This window comes from Ostrea edulis, chromosome 3, assembly GCF_947568905.1.
Source record: "Ostrea edulis chromosome 3, xbOstEdul1.1, whole genome shotgun sequence".
NCBI lineage: Eukaryota > Metazoa > Mollusca > Bivalvia > Ostreida > Ostreidae > Ostrea > Ostrea edulis.
Window position 1 is genome coordinate 94838277 of NC_079166.1, and position 24798 is coordinate 94863074.

General features: G+C 36.9%; 1 protein-coding gene across 2 annotated transcripts in view; it reads right to left on the reverse strand.

The window, feature by feature from the left end:
- Window positions 1–24798, reverse strand: part of LOC125676813 (uncharacterized) — a 116376-nt gene that overhangs the window by 20910 nt on the left and 70668 nt on the right. For both annotated transcript variants that reach the window (XM_056159463.1, XM_056159462.1), the window contains exon 16: window positions 3168–3662. In XM_056159463.1, the coding sequence (XP_056015438.1) occupies window positions 3168–3662 (495 nt within the window). The remainder of the gene's footprint in view (window positions 1–3167; window positions 3663–24798) is intronic.

Here is a 24798-nt window from a genome sequence, read left to right on the forward strand (position 1 = left end):
CTTTTTAACTAGCTGTATCGCTTGTAAATATCGGGGAAATATTCGATAACATATAATAATTAGACCTCTATTGTTTAAATTGAATTTCTTTCCAAAGAGAGGCAAGATCTTGAAAGAGTTGCTTCTTAAACGACAGGGGTCTAATCGTCACATATCGAACATTTCTCACACCCGTGCTAAGATGTATACATGAAGCATATTATTGTCACGAAACCATCAGGGGCGGATCCAGGAATTGCGGCTAGGGAGGCGATACTTTATGTGACATGAGGTCTGAGTGCCGCCTTGAGCCCCCAGTGGGTGGAGGTCCAGGGGGCGAAGCCCCCGTAAACTCATGGATTTTACAGATTTAATAGGGCTTGAAATATGTCTCTTATGTAGTAATTTTTTTTTTCATTTTTGATAAAGTGAGATTAATGAAATGACACAAAATTTAAGAGGTTTGGGAAAAAATAGGTTCTCTAAATAAAATCAATTAAATAAATCAAACGATTTGTTCATTTATTTTTCTGTGAGTGGAAGAAACCACGATTTACCTTAAATTTGAAAATTTTAGGGGGGGGGGGGGGGGGCTAGCGGCCGCCCCCCCCCTTAAATCCGCCACTGATTAGATATAATTTCTTTTCCATATCAAATAAATCTTTCTCTAGTTCTGTGTGGATCCGGGTTACAATAGGTTCCCACTACCCCTTGTTTATTATAAGAGGCGACTGAATGGGACGGTCCTGAGGATGAAACCGCAAATACCGATGTCCCGTGTCACAGCAGGTGTAGCACGATAAATATCCCTCCCTGCTCACAGGCCACAAGCTCCGACCATAGGTCAAAATGTCACAGACCTTCACCGATAATGTTGACGTCTCCATATTAATGAACAATTATCGAGAGGGAAGTTAGATGATATACAATCAATCAATCATATCACTCCCCTTATTTAACGTATGGTATGAGTGAAGGTGAAATCAATATCATATTGTGACCTTGAAATCGCTCCTTCATGGTCTCCTTATCCTGATCATCACTGCGTTTAAAAAAAAATCTAATTTACATAATCAGTGCGACCAGATGCAGTAAGTGTAAACATGAAACGATGTACAGTATCAATTGCTTGAAGTTTTTATATTTAAAAATATTTCCATTACAGTGATATATCAAGAAAGTGTTTGGGACAACTTCTGACACAAAAACAAAGCCCTCCCCGTGTGTGATCATTTCTTGCATGCTCTTGAAAAAATATATATATATGTGTGTGTGTGTGTGTGTGTGTGTGTGTGTGTGTGTGCTGCATTGTATGCATTTTAAACTTCTTTCATCTTGCTCCCAAGACTGTTCAGTTAATGTATAAAGTAAGCTTTGTTTTTCAGTGTAAAATGGGTTGGCCTGCCTATAGGCGATATCGTTGTACTTTTGCGATTATTACCATCATTTGTGTTAGTTCTAAAATGTATAATATCACGTGATATTCATACGATAATAACCATTTGCCTTGATGAAAATGTATGGAAGCCTACTAGGTATCAATCTGAACGTCAATTTGATCTCGAATATTTCTCATTGAATATTACGCATGGAAATCACTTAAGACTATTTATGTATGTATTTTACTTTATGTCTTAATTCAATTGAAATAATTTTTTTACGGCGTGGCTTTCTGAAGATGTCAATATAACATCCGTTATTCTAGAATTTACCATACTTGTTTGTCAAGTACCGGGAACAATCAGGAATCAATGCTCACTTGAACGTTGTTGATCAGACTGAAAATGGTAGTTACTTTAGGGGTCATCCATAATTGTCAACCATTTTCCAAAGTGTGCAAAAAGCACACTTTTTGAGACCCCCCCCCCCCCTCAAAAAGTGTACATCAACCATTTTCAAATTTGAGTGGTTAGTGTATTCATTTTCAGTAAAATATCTAAGTACAAAGCAGATCTGGAGGATTCTGTGATGTCTTTCATTTCGAGTGCACAGGAATATATCCAATAGACATATGGATGAAAATCATTATTGTTAGTAGATAAAACGTCGTCTATATATCTGAATGTCGAGCTGAAGACCACAAAAAGAGATTTTTAGGTCACCTGAGTAAACTCACGTGACCTATTGCAATTAGTCTGCGTCTCTTGTCGTTCGTTGACAGTCGTGCGTCAAATACTGAAATTTTTTAACTTCTTGATAAGTACCATTCCAATTCTTTTCAAATTCAATATGAAACATCCTTGGGACAAGGAGGGGGGGGGGGGGGGGGGGGGGGGGGGGGCATGCATAAATTTTAATTTTCAGGATTGCAGCACTCCTGGGGTTTTTAGGGATGGGGGAAAACTGTCAAAAATCGATCAATTTTCAATCTTCTCTAGAACCACATATGCATAAGAAAACTTTTTAGATCGGTAAAACCTTCCCAAAGAGGGTGGTTTGTCGAGCCATGCCTCGTCCACCCCGTGGCAAAACCAATCCATGTGAAAAATAAATACCGGCAATGTGTTGATTATGCGTTACATTCAAGCGCACAAAAGACGTACATGAAATCACGATAAAATAAAACCGAACTCCGCAGATACGAAATAAATCCGGAAGAGAAAAAAAAAAGCGTACGGTAAAATTGTCGATTTTTACCCCCTCCCCCCGAGCGTGCTTTTTGCACACTTTGGAAAATGGTTGACAATTATGGATGACCCCTTAGTGATGTCTGTGTGAAATATTCTCATCATATTTCAAAGTTTTTCAGATTATTATGATGTTTGAATGTAAATGTTAATACCTTACCATTAAAACCCCAAGTAACAAAACAGCTTGTCCATCAAGAACATATCGCTACAGACACGGACCACGCCACACATTCGTCTTTTATTTCTTTGTATTAATCTATAATTTCTTTATTTATTTTGATATTTCGGGCTTTTCGTGGTGTCCCCTGTCCATGCACATGAAATATCAATATAATGTTTTAAAACTGAAATGCCAGGTAAACAAAGATATGCATGTTTGTTTTACAGTAGTTTTTTTTTTTTTGCAGATAATGATAAAACGACACGTTATTCTCGTACCAACTTTCAAACAAATTTTACAGAACTAAAATTTCAGTTTCATGTATCCATGGCAATGACCTTTCTGTAGAAACACTTTGATCTGATAAAACTTGAAGGTGTTCTGTGATAAATACTTACAACGTTTAGTGATCCTGCCATGAATCCCCCTGTCTGACATGGCACTGTGTGTGAGGATGTCCAGCTGTATTCCGTCTATGAACAGGTCGTACATCTCATCCGGTTCCTCCGGTATATACAGACATCTCTCTCCCTCACTCCTCTTATAATCCCACAACCGACAGTATTCTGATATCACGTGACATGACGCCGTGGTCAGGAAAAACTTCAGATCACTGTCCTCCACCAGACACTCCGTAACAAACGTGTACATGACGTCATGCCGGATGTCGTCTGATTTAAACTTGATTACGTTGTTTTCTACATGAATGATTCTCCCGTGATCGTTGGCGGCGGAAATTTCCTCACAAACAGGTAATTCTGTAAAGCATCGCTCTCTAATCACATTGTACATCTTGATGTGAGATTCGTCCTTGACCTTGACGGTGTAGTCCTCCACCATCAGAAGAGAGTACAGGAGACAACGTTCAGCTGGAGGACGGTCGTGGTGCTGACCTGTAATATTGTATACCGAATATTACACATTTTGACGTTTTATATAGAATATTACATTTTTTGACATTTTATACAGAATATTACACATTGTTGACATTTTATACAGATTATTACACACTTTTGTTTACGTTTTACACAGAATATTACACATTTTTGACGTTTTACACAGAATATTACACATTTTTGACGTTTTATACAGAATATTGCACATTTCTGCACAACAAAGTTGACTTGGAAAGTTCTTTACCATGTTATTGTATTTTCACCACAATTTATCATTATATTGTAAATACAATAATGACAGATCGACATAAATAAATTCCATATTTGTTTCATAACTTCTTCGTGTATGCGGTGTCAACGTCCTGATGGTTAAATGCAGTTCTTTAAAGCTTTTTTTTTTTATTTTTTATTTCTAAAAAAACCCAGAGAAGTCAGTTTTAGTATACATCCTTTAAAGGGGATATGATGCTGAGTTGAAAGTTATTGGATTTGTATAAAAAAAAATTGTTGAATCATAGAAAGAAGGATTTATCTGTTTGATACGGAAGCCGATAGGTGCCAGGGTATAGAATTAATATTTATTTAACCGGCGGCCGCCACTTAATTTAACTGGCGGCCGCCACTTATTAACTGACGGCCGCCACTTATTATCTGGCGGCCGCCATATAGATTAACTGGCGGCCGCCACTTAATTTATTTGGCGGCCGCCACTTAATTTAACTGGCGACCGCCACTTATTATCTGGCGGCCGCCACTTATTATCTGGCGGCCGCCAGTTAATTTATGTGGCGGCCGCCAGTTAATTATATGGCGGCCGCCAGTTAATTTATATGGCGGCCGCCATATAAATTAACTGGCGGCCGCCAGATAAATTAAGTGGCGGTCGCCACTTAATTTATATGGCGGCCGAGACTCAAATTAAATCATTTATATGGCTGTCACCAGTTATTCAATTCCTCTCTCTTTCTCTATCACTCTCTCTCAAAATGAAAGGGGTGCAATCCCTCCCAATGCTTAGTAATATGTATGATATATATATATATATATTGTATATATATATATACACAATTAAGAGCATTAAATTATTGTTTTTCGATTGTAATGTTAAATATGTAGAACCAAGGTTCTGACCCCCTATTTTTTTTGACAACGTTCAATTTCTATTATTTTCACATGCAAACTATAAGTATTTTCACATGTGAAATAAGATTAATTGGCGGATTGGCCCCCACCCCACTCTTTTGGTGGTAGTAATGAATGGTAAAGATGTAATAATGAATGAACTGTTCAATTGAAGAATGAACGGAGCCCCCTCCCTCCAATTTAGGAGTACGAAGTTTGGACAAAAGAGACATTTTAGGTTTCTTTTTTGCTTGTCAACAATTGTAGAAGACAATTATTCCTCCGAGTGTCCCTATACACTTTGAAAAACGATGCTGCATGCTTGCGTACTATTCTAAATCTTTCCAAAATAATCACCCAGCGATACGAATTACATTGTTTTTGCAATTGGCAGCCGCCATATATGAATTAATTGGCGGCCGCCAGATAAAATAACTGGCGGTCGCCAGTTAATTTATATGGCGGCCGCCAGTTAATAAGTGGCGGCCGCCAGATAATAAGTGGCGACCGCCAGTTAAATTAAGTGGCGGCTGCCAGTTAAATAAATATTAATTCTATACCCTGGCACCTATCGACTTCCGTAGTTTGAAAAAAATATCATATCGGTTAATTTATACGTTTACATGGAAACAACCTTCGAATTGTTGAAAAACCAAATGACGCCATAATCAAGCACTTATATATCCATGTAACCTCTGTAAATAAATTATCAGTAATCATTTATTTCTCATTGTTGCATAAGTGTAAATATGTTTTTATTTCTGCGCTCAAGTCTGACAGACCACGTGTGTGTGTTTATAACTGACCACTGGACTTCCCTATACTTGTTTAACCGGTTTCTAATACTCACTCACTTTCCCGCTTTTACTAACCCAGGGCCCGCACTCTCGGCGCTACCCTTGAAGGGAACAGACTTTAGCTACTTAATATTCGAGTTTTCATATTTCATATACTGGACATATATGTAGCGGTGTTTGGTAATTATTCATGATAACTTTAAATATATGCAATAGTGAAATTCATTGTCATATTTAAACGTATTTCTACTTATTCATTTTATTTTAGGTTTTCCCTCAATCTCCCATACTTTTTTCAAGAAAAATGATGAATGTTGAATATAGGCAGCTTCAAAATTACAAAAATCGCATTTGTAGGTACAAATACGTCATTCAAGAGAACAGTTCAATGTATAATGTAGGTCAAGGTCATTATATGTATCTGTCAAAGCCTCATAGGTTATCTCCCAGGACCCGTGACATTTACACCTGATGTGGAGTGTTTGGCGATGGAATATTGTCACTTACTATTTGAGCGATTTAGTTCTGTCGCGGCCGGGATTCGAACCCCGACCTTCCATATGCGAGACAACCGCTCTACCTCTAAACCACCGGGCGGTCCATATGGACAAAACACTCGAGGGTGATGTTAAACAATATACAATCAATCAATCTTAGATATTTCTGTGCTGTACATTGTAGAGTTTTAGCGCTAACTGTGTCAACACTTAAACTTTCATACTAAAGTCATTTTTTTTCTGAACACGCATATGGAAACTGATTGCCATACTCAAAATCAACAATCTCCTCGCGCATGCACGTGTGCTTTGTTTTAATTGGATGATTCCAAAAACAAATCTTTTTTCTTTGGGGGGGGGGGGGGGGGGGGGGTACTGAAAAAAGGACCATGACTTTCAAATTAATAATCAAAGGTTTACAATATGAATGTCCATCTAATGATTGGCGCAAAACACAGTCTAAATCAAACTGACCTGCGCGTGCAGTGTAACTTGTAATTTATTTTAATCTATCAAAGGTATTGATATGTAACATTTTGAGATTTCAATGATATGTTTTGAAAAGTATGTGGTAGATATATTTTTGGACTCGCCGGCCCAGAGGTTCTTGAGACGATTTTTAAAAAAATTTCACTTTACATTTGCATGTTACAGTTTGATTCCCCATTTTGATCCCATCCTACCCCGGGGTTAATGCTTTTAACAAACATGAATCTACTCAATGTCAGAAAGCTTTCATGTAGATTTCAGTTCTTTTGGCCCAGTGGTTCTCTAGAAGAAAATTCTAAAAGATGTCCCATGTATTTGTATGTATAATTTTTATAACCGACTGTGGCCCCTCCCTACCCCCGAGGGTCATGATGTTAACAAACATGAGTCTGCACTATGTCAGAAAGCTTTCATGTCAATATCAGCTCTTATGATCTAGTGGTTCTTGAGAAGATTTTTAAATGACCCCACCCTATTTTTGCATTTCTATGAGTATCTCCCCTTTGAAATAGGCATGGTCCTTCATTTGAATAAACGTGAATCCCCTTCACTCAAGAATGATTTGTACCAAGTTTGATTGAAATTGGCCAAGTGTTTCTGGAGAAGATTTACTATTTCATTACTATTTCCCCTGACAAAAAGGTGTTGCCCTTCAGTTACATAAACTTGAATCCCCCTGTCCCAATTATGCTTTGTTTAGTTGAAATTGACCCAGTGGTTCTGGAGACGAATTCGAAAACATGAAATTTTACAGACAGACGGACGGACAACGGGTAATCAGAAAATCCCACTTGATCTTTCAGCTTAGGATTGCTAAAAACCACAAGATTTTGATCACCGGAATGAAATCTACATATATCATATAAACATTTTCTATGTAAAAGTCATAGGAAGAATTTTCGGAATATACGATTGAGAATTTTTCGGTCGGATTTTGGAAAAAATTCCGGGAATTTCGGATTGGCATTGGGGCCAAATATCGGCGATAAATTACCCCACCCCCCATCTTCAAACACAGTGATTGGTTGTGCTGAAGTACAGTGACACCACTTTTTTAATGCGGGGACGTTTGGGGAACATCCATAACAGTCTCCGTTACAATAATAACTAGTATTACATTTGACATACTGTGTGGGTGAAGTGATATGGCACGGTGTATAACAACGAGACGGTGTGGAACAATCTATCACATACCGTAGTACGAATAGCGACACTATGTAACAAAATTGCTACCTAGCGCGCCATTTGTACTACGTTAATTGATTGCATCTTGTCTAACGTCTCTCTCGAGAATTTTTCACTCATATGGAGACGTCACCGTGACCGGTAAAGGGCTTCAAATTTAGGTCTTTGCTCGGCGCTTACGGTCATTGGGCAATGCTGGTTCTTTAGCGTGCCACACCTACTGTGGCACAGGGCATCCGTTTTTAAGGTCATCTTCGAGGACCCGTGCCATTCACACCTAATGCCGAGCATTTGGCGATGGAAACGTCACTACCTGTTTAGCGACTTATGTCGCTTGCGGCCGGCCTTCCGCGTGTTGGGTGAACGCTAAACGACCTCTGGACCACCGCAGCGGTGATGATGAAAATGAATGCTACATTCAGTCCCTTATTCATTTTACTTTTAAAAAGATAAATGTTACATTCATTTTCAAACTTAAAGCCTAGGACTGATTGCATTTCCCATTCACATATTTAATAACTAGGGTATCAGACAGTAAATGGACATCTTTTACAGCCTCACTAGTGAGCTAACTTTTCTAGTAATGTGGTAGAGTATCTCTCTTGACCATGCAAGTTTTGTATAATGCAACGAGGAACGCATTATGAAATGATAAGTTTGATGTAAGTGTCATATAATTAAATACTCTTAATTATAACACTTTTTGCGAAGGGGTAAGCCGCCACAAAATTTGACTGTTAAAATTCTGCTATAAAATCACGCCATCAATACATTATTAATCATATGTTCAACTCATGTAGAATTGACCTTATGAGATAGATGTACTTATACTTTAGAATTCTATAATTTTCCTTCAGTTTCAAATTTTTGATGCACTCCAGTATTTACCCCCACCTACCTCCCATTGATTCAACAAAACCTTTGGACTGACTTTTTTTAAAAATACCAATTACCTATGAATAAGATTTTTTGGTTCACGAGGGGGATGCGTAAAAAAATCCATTTTCCTAATTAGTTATTATAATTACTTAAGTTTAATACATTATAGAGTTTTTGTCTTTTTATCGTCAATTAATATCAATTTAATGAAAATGTATGAGAATAGATATATTCATACAAGTTGAAAAAATAAAATCATATTTGAGGTATCGGCGGTAAAACAATACTATTCGCTGGGTCCTTTTTTTTATCATGATTTTTTTCTCAATTATGTCCAACTTATACAGCGAAAAAAACTTTGAATAGTGTTATGTAGGGAAGGGCAATATGTAAAACTTATAAGGTACCAAATTTGATGCACCAATATATCACAAATTTGAACATCATAGAAAATATGCAAGTTCATGATATTTTAGGAATTTAATACATATAGTTGTAATTTGCGACGAGAATAAGTCCAAAGAATTAATTCGGAATATTTCTGATTTTTCCCTTGATTGTACTTATTTTATAATCCGGTATCCGTACGTTCAGTCTAAACAAAGCAGAGTGCATCTTTGTATGATGTCCGGATAGGGCCATTTGCAAAAGCGTGACTGTGCGTTAGTCACAACACGCCGTCACGCCAACAAACAATGCGCCTTCGCGCAGACAACAACGTCCCTTTGCGCTCTCACGCCAACAATCAACGCGTCTTCGCGCAGACAAGCAACGCGCATTTGCGCTCTCACGCCAACAATCAACGCGCCTTCGCGCAAACAAGCAACGCGCTTTCGAGCTCTCACGACAACAAGCAACGCGCCTTCGCGCAGACAAGCAACGCGCCTTCGCACTCTGACGCCAACAATCAACGCGCCTTCGCGCAGACAAGCAACGCGCATTCGCGCTCTCACGCCAACAAGCAACGCGCCTTCGCGCAGACAAGGAACGCGCCTTCGCACTCTCACGACAACACGCAACGCGCCTTCGTGCTCTCACGCCAACAAACAACGCACCTTCGTGCAGACAAGCAGTGCACCTTCGCGCTCTCACGACAACAGGCAACCTGCCTTCGCGCTCTCACGACAACAAGCACTTTGCCTTCGCGCTCTCACGTCAACAAGCAACACATCTTCGCGCCGTCACGCCAACAAGCAATAAGCCTTCGCGCCGAGTTGCTTGTTGGCGTGACGACGCGATGGCGTATTGCTTGTCTGCACGAAGGCGCGTTGTTTGTTGGCGTGACGGCGTGTTGTGACTATTGCAGTCACGCTTTTACAAATGGCCCTATCTGGACACCATATTTTTGTTCAAGTACTGGGTGTATGTTTCTCGTGAAATGATCGTAAATTTCACATCAATGTACGCAGCATTCACACACAAACAAAAGAACATATCTGATGTACATTGTTTAGAGCTGTACATGTATAGATACGCATTTATACATGGAAAGTAAAAAAAGAACATATGTTATAATAATGTTTAGAATTCTTGAAGCTTTCATAAATCATGAATATTGGTGTGCCATCTCGGTATAGTACATGTATTACATTTTCACTAAATATATATACATGTAGTATTTAATTTCTTAACACATGAGTATACATGTATACAATGTATATGTGAATAGAGATAGTATTGTAATCTGCACTGTATAGACAGGAACGAATCCAGGAATTTCGGTTACGGGGGCGCCACTTTATGAGGTAGGTGGTCTGGGGCCGCCTTGAGACCTGGGGGCTCCTGGATTTTACAGATTTTATTGGACTTTAATATGTCTCCTATTTAAGTCATCTGCAGTATTGTCTATCATTTTCATAATATGGTGAAATGAGTAAAATGACGCTAATTTTAAAGGCTTTTGGAAAAACAGTAAGTTCTCCCAACAAAGTAATTCAAGAAATCAAAATATTTTGTTGTTTTTTTTTTCTCCAGGAATGGAAAAAAATTATTGCTTCTTTTATCTTTTAGTGCACTTTTCTAAACAAAATACCATGATTTACCTTAAATTTGAAAAAAAAATGGGGGGGGGGGGGGGCTTTAAATCCGCCACTGATAGCGGCATCAATAATCTACAGGTGTACATGCACGACTTCAAAAGTTACCGCGCGGTTGTTTGTGTTACATGCAATTAAAGACATTTCCAAAAGAAGCCAAGATAGATGTATTAAACAAACAATACAAGTAACGTTTCTAAATAGGGCGCGAATGTACTATACATTGAAATGTAGGGTCAATTTTTTTTAAAAAGTAAAGAGGGGGGGGGGGGGGTAAGGAGGGAGGGGGATGACTTGTTCAAATGTAGTGTAAAGTGAGACGAAATAATAAATTGTGTTTTCGTTCAAACTTGAAAATGCAAAAATGATAATTCCGGGAATGGGCATTGGGGTATTAATCAACCTAAATTGTCTCCTCTTTTGTACATGTACCAGTGCTCCTTATTGGTAATTAATAACTACAGGGTCTCACATTTTGCTGTCACCCCCGTACTTTTTAACAAAAAATATATTTTGAAACAATAGAAATATAAATCACTTATTCTATTCTTAGATTTTAGTTAGTGAACGATGGGCGCAAAACTGTAAACGGAGAGAGCACGGTGAACGCCCGGTGAATGCACGGAGAGCGCACGGTGAACGCACAATGAACGCCGGTAGAACGGACTGTGATTGTACGGAGAGCGAACGGTGAACGCACGGAGGATGTACGACGAATGCACGGAAAGCGCACGGCGAACGCACGATGGACGCACGGGAAGCGTACGGTGAACATACGGAGAGTACACGGTGAAAACACGGAAAGTACACGGTGAACACACGGAGAGTACACGGTGAACACACGGAGAGTACACGGTGAACACACGGAGAGGGTACGATAAACGCACGGTGAATGCACGGACAGGGCACGGTGAGCGAACGGAAAATGGTAAAGTAGAACGTTTCAGGGATTGTAAAGGAGCGCATCATCATCGCATTCTGGTTCTTCTTTGCTTGTAAATTAATTTGTGGAATTTAAAATCTGAATTTATTGATAAATGTTATATCCATTACCAATGCAATGTTTTATATCCTATTAATTGAGGATAGAATTTCGTAATTGGTGGGCGAACAAATTTAATGCAGAAGGCTGTTGTCATTTTAGTATATTGACCTACAGGCATACCTTTCTGGGAAGTATCCCGGAAAATAGAATTGTGAGTGCAATTTAAAAAATGACGCATTCGCTTATCACTGTGTACAGTATGAGATACAGGCCTATTAACAAAAACACCAATAAATTTGTTCCGCGATTGATGATTGGAAAAAAATGGTAAATTTTATGGCACTCTATACGGAGATTGAAATTATGAAACGCAATTTCCATTTAAAATATTAATCAGACCTATTTATTCTTTTGAATAAAGCGTTTAAAATGGAGTTGTTATAGTCTTAACATGTCTTGGGGAACAGTATGTGTTTGTTTTTATTGTTAATTTGAAATGGATTAATTTCAGTTGAGCATCACTGAAGAAATACTATTTGTCGAAATGCGCATCTGGTGCATCAAAATTGGTACCGTATAAATTTTACATTCATTTGGTAGAGACCGCCGCGGTGGCCGAGAGATTAGAGCGTTCGCCCGGCATGCGAAAGGCCGGGGTTCGAATCCCGGCCGCGACGCGCAGTCGTTAACAGTTCCATCGTCAAACGTTCGGCATCAGGTGTAAATGTCAGGTGTAAATGTCACAGGTCCTCGGAAGTGACCTTAAAAACGGATGTTCCGTGTCGATGTCCCGTGTCACAGCACGCTAAACGACTCTCACTGCGCAATGGCCGTAAGCGCCAAGCATTAGCTAACTTTGAAGTCTTTCATCGGTCTTGGTGACGTCGCCATATGAGTGGCATATCTCGGGCGAGACGTTACACAAGACACAATCAATCAATCATTTGGTAGAAAAAATATTAATGATAATATGAACATTCCTTATTCAAAATACAAGCCAAATAACTAATTCATAAGTGAATAAATTCGTTACTTTTAATATTTATTTCAAGCTGTATGAATGAAATGAATTATTCATTTTGATAGCGTTGATTTTTCGATCACAGGTTTTGTTAATGATACCAGTTTTATGATATTTTCCCTGTATCTTCAGTCAAAGGAAGGGGTGACAGGCGCGGGATTAAGGAGTTGGTTTATGAACTTATCGTGGTATATCGGTGTATAGGGGAGATAAGGATTGGATTAAGGAGTTGGTTTATGAACTTATTGTGGTATATCGGTGTATAGGGGTGACAGGCGCGGGATTAAGGAGTTGGTTTATGATCTTATTGTGGTATATCGGTGTACTATTTCTGAATAGAGGTATATTTTACTGTTGTTTTAAATATAAAAATTAAACTTAATATCAACATGAAGAAAACAAATTCTGTGTGGTGGATTTTGGGTGGATAAAAGTAATAGTATGTAGATGACATAGTTTGAATTGCATTGTGAAATGTTAAACATATCAGTTCTACTTGTTTCTTTTTTTATATTTCTCAAAAACACATCGTCTATGGGACAAAATCAACACAGGACGTGAACTTAATGCATTGTTACGACACGTTGGGTCGCCTCGGCATGTATCATCGTCGGCGAGCAAACATGTCGCACGTATCATCACCGGACGACTGAATGGGCCGTGAAGTTGGACATCAATGGTCGTCAATTTTAGGCCATACCTGAACACAAATGGTCATAGCTCCTATAGGAGTTTTACGAAGAAGCTCACTTTTATAATTAACGGCTAAATTTTACAATTTCAAGGGACCAACTCCAACTACAAAAATTGGATCGAAATAAATATAGAGAATGTTTCAATAAAAACACCAAAAGCCGACGATTATGTTTAGTACAAGAGTATTGTAAACTCTTTAGCAATTCTTATACACCGCCGCAGTGGCCTAGAGGTTACAGCGTTCACCCCGCAAGTGAAAGGCCGGTGTTGTAGTTTGAGTCTTCCCCTGGAAGCCTGGCTCTAGAGTGAGCCTTCCCCGGAAGCTTGGCTCTAAAGTGAGCCTTCCCCTTGGAGAAGACCTACTCTATCACTAAATGTAAAGTCAGACCCCCTCCTCCATAAGGGGGAGTGTCTCACTAGGGGGGGGGGGGGGGGGGGGTGTCTGGCTCTATAACACCGGGATTCGAATCGTTGAAACAGGTAGTGACAGTTCCATCGCCAAACACTCGACATCAGGCGTAAATGTCACGGGTCCTCGGAGATGACCTTAATAATGGATGTACCGTGTCACAACAGCGAGGATGATAGTAACGGAAATGAATGATGATAGTGACGTAAGAACTTTCCTTACTATCGTCCTCTCTGAGTTTTTTTCAACGACGAATTTTCTGTTCATATGAGCCATATAAAAGATAAAATAACACCTGATCGTAATTGTTGCTAGTGTATGATATTTCTTACCTACATATCATTCGCAAATAAACAATACAAATAGATATAATAAGTAAACGTGGTTTTTCCGGAATTTACTTCCGCCATCTTGGGATGATGGTAACGATCGTTACTATCATCAGTTTAATACCAGTGATATAAGTGAAACATTCTCGAGAGAGACGTTAAACAAGATACAATCTTATTATGTCAACGCTTTCACAATGCACTACTCGTTTTGACTTTTGATTAAGCGAAATTTATCGATTTGCAAATATAATTTTGTTAATTGCAAAACGGACCCAGATATTTGCCATAAAAAGAAAGTGGTTTTAAGCTTTACTGTATGTCATGAGTGTACCATGCTCAATGTAAGCAGACGAACTCAAGTTATCCTGACATTTCTAAATAATGTGTCATCAGTCATGAAAATCATCAATATTAATTATTAATATATCAATAAACACTGTAGAATCAACGATATTTATTTAATTCAGTTTTCTTTGATTTAGTGTCCCCCCCCCCCCCCCCCCTTTTCCAACCAATTCATGACACCCAAGTTTGAATAACATATACACATCAAAGGTGAAAATAACGAACAGTAATCAACCTCGTAACTCCCAAAAGGAATACAATATACATGTACTGTACATTACATAACTCCCACAAGGAATACAATATACATGTACTGTACATTACATAACTCCCACAAGGAATACAACATGCATGTACTGTACATTACATAACTTCCACAAGGAATACAATATACATGTACTGTACATTACATAACTCCCACAAGGAATACAATATACATGTACTGTACATTACATAACTCCCACAAGGAATACAATATACATGTACTGTACATTACATAACTCCCACAAGGAATACAATATACATGTACTGTACATTACATAACTCCCACAAGGAATACACTATACATGTACTGTACATTACATAACTCCCACAAGGAATACACTATACATGTACTGTACATTACATAACTCCCACAAGGAATACAATATACATGTACTGTACATTACATAACTCCCACAAGGAATACAATATACATGTACTGTACATTACATAACTCCCACAAGGAATACAATATACATGTACTGTACATTACATAACTCCCACAAGGAATACAATATACATGTACTGTACAATACATAACTCCCACAAGGAATACAATATACATGTACTGTACATAACTTCCACAAGGAATACAATATACATGTACTGTACATTACATAACTCCCACAAGGAATACAATATACATGTACTGTACATTATATAACTCCCACAAGGAATACAATATACATGTACTGTACATTACTGATATAAGAATTTGACAACGTGCTTCTACTAAATGCACGTGCATCACATTTTTTGGCATACGAACTACGGAATCGGTCTATTTTTTTTTCAATGAAATTGTTACATCGTAGGTATATATAGAAAGCGTTTGACACGGCCAAAATTACCAATATTCATGCGTATGCACGCGTGTTTCATTTTGATTGGATAATACCGAAATTCCCTATGCATGAAACGAATTAGATAGTATTCGCAGCATAGGTAAATGATACATGTGCATGTGCTTTGCTTTTTGTGCAGCTTTGGGGGGGGGGGGGGTACTTAAATGCCCATAACTTTCTGATTATTAATTATGGGCTGATTTGAAAGCATCTGTGCTATAGGTTTACAATATAAACGCCTATTGAATGGTGCAAACTATAAATGCTAAATCAAATGTACGTGCATTGTAATTCTTATAGGGTATTATTCTGTAACATTTTGAACAATGAAATGTGTGCGGTGGATATATTTTTGGACTAGATGCTAAGTCCAATAACTAAAATCGCTTGTACACACACACACACACACACACACATACGTGTAACGCGTGTCAAATGAACACCTTAACTCCCCACCTGCAACTGAACACTTCTACAGTTATTGGTATTTTAGTACGAAAATTTACTATTTGGTACTAAAAACAACAAAGAAGACATTGCTGCGGTCGAAATTTGTGAAATATAGTTTTATTCACTCCTTGAATTTTTGCTTATCAAGTGAACACTTTCCTTTACACACTGTCAATTGAACACTTTCCTTTACACACAGGCAATTGAACACTTTTCTTTACACACGGTCAATTGAACACTTTCCTTTACACACAGGCAATTGAACACTTTCCTTTACACACGGTCAATTGAACACTTTCCTTTACACACAGGCAATTGAACACTTTCCTTTACACACAGGGGATTGAACACTTTCTTTTACACACGGTCAATTGAACACTTTCCTTTACACACGGTCAATTGAACACTTTCCTTTACACACAGGCAATTGAACACTCTGAAACACGCGGCCAGTTAAACACTCTGATACACACGGGCAATCAAACACTTTGAAACATCCAAACAATCATTCTCACCACGCTAAATACATAAGGCCAATCTCTAAAACTTACAAAAAAGTGTGAAACGATTACATAAATGGAAATTGGGATGGGATAGACAGGGAATCCACACATTTCGTTGAAATTATCGCCTTAAGAAAATCAACAACAAAAAAAGGGGGGGGGGGGGGATAGTATTGATTGGATGATTGATTGCTTATATAATTTACGTCCCGTCGAGAATATTTTATTCATATTGAGACGTAACCAGCTTTAAGCGGAGTACCTATCCAATGTATCCATAGGGTTCAAGGTCGTAGCAGTGAGGGTTCTTTGAAATATCGTGCGAACACCTACTACATGTACGACCAGGGATCTACGTTTATAAGGTCACATCTAAAAGATCCGTGATTCTCACTTCTAAATGTCGAGCGTTTGGCGAAGGAGCAATCACTACCAATTTCAACGTCTTAAAATTGGGTTTGCGAATGAACGGTGCTTGAACTCACGACCTCCCGGTTACGAAGCGAACTCTCTACCATTGAGCTACCGCGACCGGTCGGGGGAGGGGTAGTAGTGTCCATAATGATAACTTTAATTGTAATAATAACTTATAATAATTATCATTATATATATATATATATATATATATATATAATATATATATATATATATAAAGCACTAAATAATCACAACTAGGTACTGAAAATTTTCGCCCCAGCCCGGGGTCGAACCAGCGACGTACGGCACCCACCGCCAAGCAAGATTGTCAAACCAGTGCGTAAGTCCACTCGGCCACAACGATTTCCCTGATATATATATATATATACTTCTATGATTATAGACTCCCTCGTTTGTCAATACATGCTGTACGAGCCAGACTCGGTAGTAATTCAACCAAAAAGTATGATAAATAAAATCAAAATTCTGTATAATGCAGTGCCTAAAAGATCTAAAAACAAGTATTAATAATTATATACATTTTTTGTATTACTTTTAAGTTTTTTGTTGACTTTTGATATAGATAAAAATTAGATATCTTTGTAAAAAAAAAATGTTTCACGATATCTTAATTCCACTCCAAAAGGTAACATTTTCATGAACATTCTGTGTAAATGTAACTACATAGATGTGGCCTTACAGAAAACTTTAATCAAACGTTGCAAAAACCATAAATTGTTTGAAAATCCGGTGTATAACACCAGTTTATATAACTTCAGAATCAGGATTTGCTCCAGATTCCTTCATATACTGTTACAAAAATATCTACATGTTTATGATATGTACATGGAAATTATGTCAATTTTGACTATCATCTCACTTTGAAATATGAGGACAAAATTGTAATAGAAAACCCCCAAATATCACGATTTTCCTTCATCTTAGATATTTTTGTTTAGAGATTTCGTGCTTTAGGCACTCATTACGTCCTCCCCTTGGATAATTCCTGGTTTCGCCCCCGCCACACGCCAACAACTAAATATCCGCTAAACGTGTTGGACCCCCCCCCCCCCCCTCCCACTAAACACGTCTGAAACACACTGAGGACAGGGATGACCAAATTCAAGGGAATATATTACTTTCTGTTTTTGTTCAAAAACTGGACGTGTCCTCTCATGACTTTTGTAATACAAATTCACCAGGATGATTTTTAAAATCTTAATGTTTTACATAAGCTCAAATAATTGAAGTCCAATAATATCCATGTGGTGGAAATATTGCTTGCAAAAATTAATTTAGAGCTCTGTATGAATGACTTGATTATCTCTTTTAATTCAATAGATCTTTTTAATTATATATACAGGGCTATTTCATAAGTAATTAATGCGCACATCGTTGTTTTGTTTTTAAAAAGAGAGCAACAATTCAATTAAAGAAATCATTCATTCAGTTGTGGATATGTCGAATTAATTAAGGATTATATCTCAATTAGATAATTACTCTCACTAACATAATTATTGCACGCATCAATTTAATTAATGATATCATTAATTCAATAGAAGAGAGCAATAATCCATTTATTGCGCACATTAAGTGATGTTAGCATTAATGAATTATTGCTCTCTTCAATTGAATTGTAGCATGCATTAATTCTATTGTTGGTATCATTAAATTATAATTCATTTGAGGAGAGCAACAATTAAGTTATTGTGTGCATCAATTCAGCGGAATAAATAATGATATCAATAATTCAATTCAAATGAAGATATCATTAATTATTTGAAGAGATCTTTGATTGCAATGTTGCGTGCATGAAATGAATTAATAATATCTTCAAATAATTAAAGATATCTTCAAATATCTGAGTTTGTTATTTTGGCGCTCCATAGATCTAAAACTATTCCTAGTGGATTCCAGTGCTTTCTGACTCAAGACATCATACCAGTTCTTGCCACAAATGAATCTCACCATACAAGTGATCTAGTCACCTCTCTTTTAATCTCTTCATAGTATTCATATACGTAAGAGGATTTTTCTCCTTGAAAAGGTGATATTTAAAAATTTGTCACTCTTTAAGGAATTTTATGATCCCCTAATAGTATGTACATGTACCATGATAATTTCTGAACTGTTCGGTGAAAATGTTGACAATCAAGAATCAGTCACTGGTTATTCATGTGAAATTTAGCTATCTCATATGAATAAACTCTTGATTATTTTACTACAATGTACCATATTAACCAATTTCGGAAATAATTCCTTATTTGTCTTAAATTTTAATTTGATATAAAGATCGAGCAAACTGAAACAATAAACCAAAGTTCACATTGAACACCAGTGAGGCAATCATATACAAATATCAAATTCATATATTACAGAATTCATTAAGATATTTGAATTATTCTAATCTTTTAATGTTTCATGGTAGCAATGAAAACAGCAGGTCTTTTATTCTCAGTCATATATTTTATTATATAACAGGGGATATTACATGTACAATTAGTAAATATATATACATCATATATGTAATTGCATGTGCGAGAAAAATGTATACATACATACATAAGTAATTCAACCACAGACATATCCATAAATTTACATTTAATACATTGAATGAATTGAATATGTCCTTTGATTAAATAATCAACAAAGATGGATCCATATGATAATACATGTATTTGTAAAAGAAAAAAAGGAGTTCCATTTCTCATACAAATGATATAGGTAGAAATATCAAAATCAACAAGAGGCCCATGGGCCACATCGCTCACCTGAGTCATCTTGGCCCTGCTGTTTTGATTTTTAAATGCTATTTTATCAATCTTTATTCTCATGAATAATGTGACCCAAACCTAGCTCTAAAGAACACAACATTACTAAAATGAAATCATATAAGACAAAGATATGACTAGCATGATATTGCTGTTCTGGATAAGACCAAGGTAAAAAGTCGTAGGTCTTGGTATGATATGAAAGACCTTGCCATAAGTAATCAATATACAAAACATAAATGCCCTATCTAAAATAGTCCTGGATATACTTAATACGTTATACTTTCTTAAAAGTATGTCAAACTCAGAGTTCAGGGTCACAAGGTCAAATAACATAATATGATTGATTGTTTTAACTGTTTTCCGCCACACTCAACAATTTTTCAGTTATCTGGTGGTGCCCAGTTTTTATTGGTGGAAGAGAGAACCCAAATACAATGTACCTGGGAAGAGACCACCGACCTTCCGAGAGTAAACTGGGAAAATTTCTCAATTACCGGTGCGAGCAGGATTCAAACCCGCGCCAACCAGAGGTGAGAGGCTCCTCAACAAGATGAAAGGTTTTATCATAAGAAATTCATAATATATAATATATATGAAAGATCTACCTTAAACACAATGTAGTTCAGGACATACTGAATAGGTCAGATTTGTTTTGCCATAAAAATTGTATATACAAGATATGAAAGCCCTAGCTTAAATAGTTCAAGAGATATCTTTAAAGAATTTTCCTTTATATCAGCTAGCATATAAAACTTTGACCCCCTATTGTTACCACACCATAACTCCCGGGGAAATGATTTGAACAAACTTGAATATGCACTATGTCAAGAAGGTTTAATGTAAATTTGTGTGCTTCATACTAAATTTGAAAAGAATTCCGTTATTTGAATCGTAGATTGATCGCTGTGCGGTATCTTCATCTTTCAGTTATAGAATTTAGTTAAAAATGTTCAATTGTTAATGTCGACGGACTACAACAGATGCAGATCAATAGCAATATGTCATCTGAGTTTACTCAAGTGACCTAAAATTGTATAATTTTTCTAAAGCTTTTGAAAATTGATAATGCTATAAAAGCCTAGTCTGATCCCTTACACCCCATTTCAATAGTTAAGCGTAAAAACAGACTGGTGGGGATGGGGACCAAACTTAAGAAAGCTGTGAGATTAGTTCAATATTCAAACCTACAGTATTTGAATAATAAGTATTTAACCCAACTGGGATGATTTCATCCTAAATATTTCACTAAAAATATTTGTGAGGATATTAGTTCACACAGACATTATGTTTCAAAATGAGTATGAGTATGGAAATGAACTGGGGTTCAAATTGACTGGCTACTTAACATGGCTACATCAACAAAGAAATTGAAATCACTTGAAGCTGTTTTGGGGTTATATGTGGGTTTAGAAAATATTTGAAAGTATGTTTGGAAACAAGTATAGTGGGAAAATATGTTGGGAATTATTTAATATTAAATTCATGAGACAGCGATGCAGGAATGCAGTGATAGAGGGACTTAAACATGCACTTTTTTTCTCTGCCATAAATTGAAGTTTTTTTTATAAGGGGTTCATCTGAAGCTCTCTTTTCAAAGAGCTACGGTTCTGCATCTAGTTTTTGAGGAGAAGATTTTAAAAGATTTTCCTTGTATATATTTCACATGTAAAACTTAAATCCCCTATTGTGACCCCCACCCTACCCCTGTGAGCTTTTTACAAACTTGAATATGCACTATATATGAATGTAAAACTTTGATTCTCTATTGTGACCCCACCCTACCCCCAGAGACCATGATTTGCACAAAACAGGAACCTTTCGTGTGAATTCAACTTTCCTGGTCCAGTGGTTCTTGAAAAGGTTTTTTAAATGACTCCACCCTATTTTTGCATTTCCATGATTATTTCCTTTTTGAAGGGTGCATGACCCTTTATATGAACAAACTTGAATACCCTTTATCTATTGATGATGCATACCAAGTTTGATTGAAACTGGCCCAGTGGTTCACTCTGGAGAAGAAAATGAAAATGTGAAAAGTTTATCAACAGACAGACGACAGGCAAAGGTGATCAGAAAAGCTCACTTGAGCCTTTGGCTCAGGTGAGCCAAAAAAGTATACAAACATGTTTAATGTTAAACTTGTTTGTTTTATTGCTAAACAGCTCCATTGCCAGCATCTACCCTTACTGAGCTTCCAGTGTCAGACCTTGATATCAATCATCATCACTCATTTTGACTATCCAGGCTAAATTAATCTTTTTGCAAGGGTGAGGCCTGGCTGTCCTGTCGAGGTTGAAGTTTGTACTTCCACACTTGGCGACCCAGTGGATTGATCCTATCCAATCCTGTAAACTCTAGGTCTTGTTCTAGGATCTCATCCCATGTCAGCTTTGGTCTACCTATGAAGTTCTTTTCTGTTGATAACGATGCATAACATTCTGACAAATCTGCAAAAATATTTAGAGAAGTGATTAGTAAAAGGTCTTCATAGAAATAGCAATAAATGTATAAATAGATAAAAATCATAATTTCTATTTCTACAAAGTAAGTGTTTATCAAATGATCAGCTGTAAATTACCTAGGCTGTGTCAAGCTGAATGAGCTAGTTTGTGCAGAACGAACAAAAATTACACCAAACACAGCGACACCTTTTGGAAATTTTATTTTTACAAACTTGAATCTGCACTACAGAGCTGTATGTCAGGAAGCTTTCATGTAAATGTAAACTGCTCTGGCCTAATGGTTCTTGAAAATTCTCTATACTTATTTGAATGTAAAACTTTGATCTCCTATTGTGGCCTCGGCCAACCTTCCCTGGGAGGCATGATTATGACAAACTTGAATCTGCACTATTTCTGGAAGCCTTTACGTAAATTTGTATTTTACTGGCCTTGTTATTTTCCTACTTCTTGTGAAGATTTCCCCTATATATTTGTACATGTAAAACTTTGATCACCTAGTGTGGCCCTATTCTACTCCAGGGGGTCATGATTTGAACAAACTTCAATCTACACTTGTCCGGAAGCTTTCATGTAACTTTCACATCATCTGGCCCAGTGGTTCTTTAGAAGAAGATTTTTAAATGACCCCACCCTATTTTTGCAATTTTGTAATTAGATCTTCCCTTTGAAAGGGGGTGTGGCCCTTTATTTGAACAAACTTGAAAGCCCTTCACCAAGGATGCTTTTTGTCAAGTTAGGTTGAAATTGGCCCAGTGGTTCTTGAGAAGAAGTCAGAAATGTGAAAGTTTACAGACAGACGGACAACAGGGAAAAAGAATGTTCAACTTCAGTGTTACATGAAAATGTACTTCAAAATCACTCAACAACAATTATAATATTGCTGTATGGAAATTTTCTGTCCAAAGAAAACAATGTAAAAAAAATGATGTAATCTACACTCTACAGCAACATGTGAGAATAATGAACGTGAAATATATATTCTGAAAAAAAAAACAAGAGATGTTTGTAAAACACATATGCCCCCCATGGTGCAAAATTGAAAAGGGTTATACACACACCTCATTTAATTGATAGTATTATCATCAATTCAAAATATTGAGCAGACAATATCTTCCTATGTCAAGAGTGAATTGACCATGTGACCTAAAATTCAATAGGGGTCATCTACTCCTTATGCTGTACCAGTGTACCAAGTTTGGTACGTGTCAATCAAACAAATAATTCTTAAAATATAGGAGACAATATATTACTATGTCCAGTTCAACTTTTGACTTTTGACCTCAAAATCAATATGGGTCATCCTCTCCTAAAGATGTACCAGTGTACTAAGTTTGATGTCTGTCAAGTAAAAGGGTTATCAAGATATTGAGTGGACAGTATATTACTATGTCCAGTTTGACCCTTGACCTTTGACCATGTGACCTTAAAATCAATAGGAGTCATCTTCTCCTGAATATACACCAGTGTACTATTTAAAGTTTGATGTCTGTCAAGCAAAGGGTTCTGAAGATATTGAGCAGACAGTATATTCCAATGTCCAGGTTGACCCTTGATCTTTAAACATGTGACCTCAAAATCAATAGGGATCATCTTCTCCTGAAGATGTACCAGTGTACCAAGTTTGATGTCTGTCAAGCAAAGGGTTCTCAAGATATTGAACGGACAGTATATTCCTATGTCCAGTTTGACCCTTGACCTTTGCTCATGTGACCTCAAAATCATTAAGGGTCATCTTCTCCTGAAGATGTACCAGTGTAACAAGTTTGATGTCTGTCAGGCAAAGGGTTCTCAAGATATTAAACGGACAATATATTCCTATGTGAAGAGTAGATTGACCCTTGACCTTTGACCTTTTGACCTGAAAAACAATAAGGATCCTCTTCTACTCATAACTAACCAGGGTTTGACACTAAGGCACGTCCGACCGACCGAGTCTACTAAATGATAGGTCCGGTCGGGTAAAATGTCGATTTACTAGTCCGACTGGTCATGTTGATAAAATAAACAAGAAACTTTATTTTAAACCATAAGATATCTTATTTTTAACTTTAAAAAATAACTGTAAAGAGTTTGCGAGCAATTTTGAACCGCGTGATGACAAAATCTCTATTTTTAGTTCGAATACATAGTCGTTGTCGGAAGTGATGTTTTACGACATTTACTCTTTGTTAATGGGTGTAAAGTTATATTTCGGATAAATATATATAAACTGAATTTATTTTCATTTGAAAAAAACCCCAGTTTATTTTAATTGAATATAAGAAAGTGTCTATCACAGGGATCGAAATTAACTTTTTTAACCACTAGCAAATTTTAGCTAGTGGATTATTTTCCAACTAGCAAAATTGAGCATTTACTAGCATTTTTCAATCAATTACTGTTTTACATGAATTTAAGAAAACAAGCATGTCTCTTTATCAAAATTTTGGGAAAATCTTTTAAAATCTCCTTTAAAGTGCAATAATAAAAATAAGATTGCGAATTCTTTCATTTAAAATTCAATGAATTATCAGACAACATACATGGTGCGGGTCATATGGTACACTTGTGCGGCGTACTCGCTGTCCAGAGATCTACCACCTATTAACAGCATCATGTGGATTGAAATCTTGAAGACTGTTTGCGCCA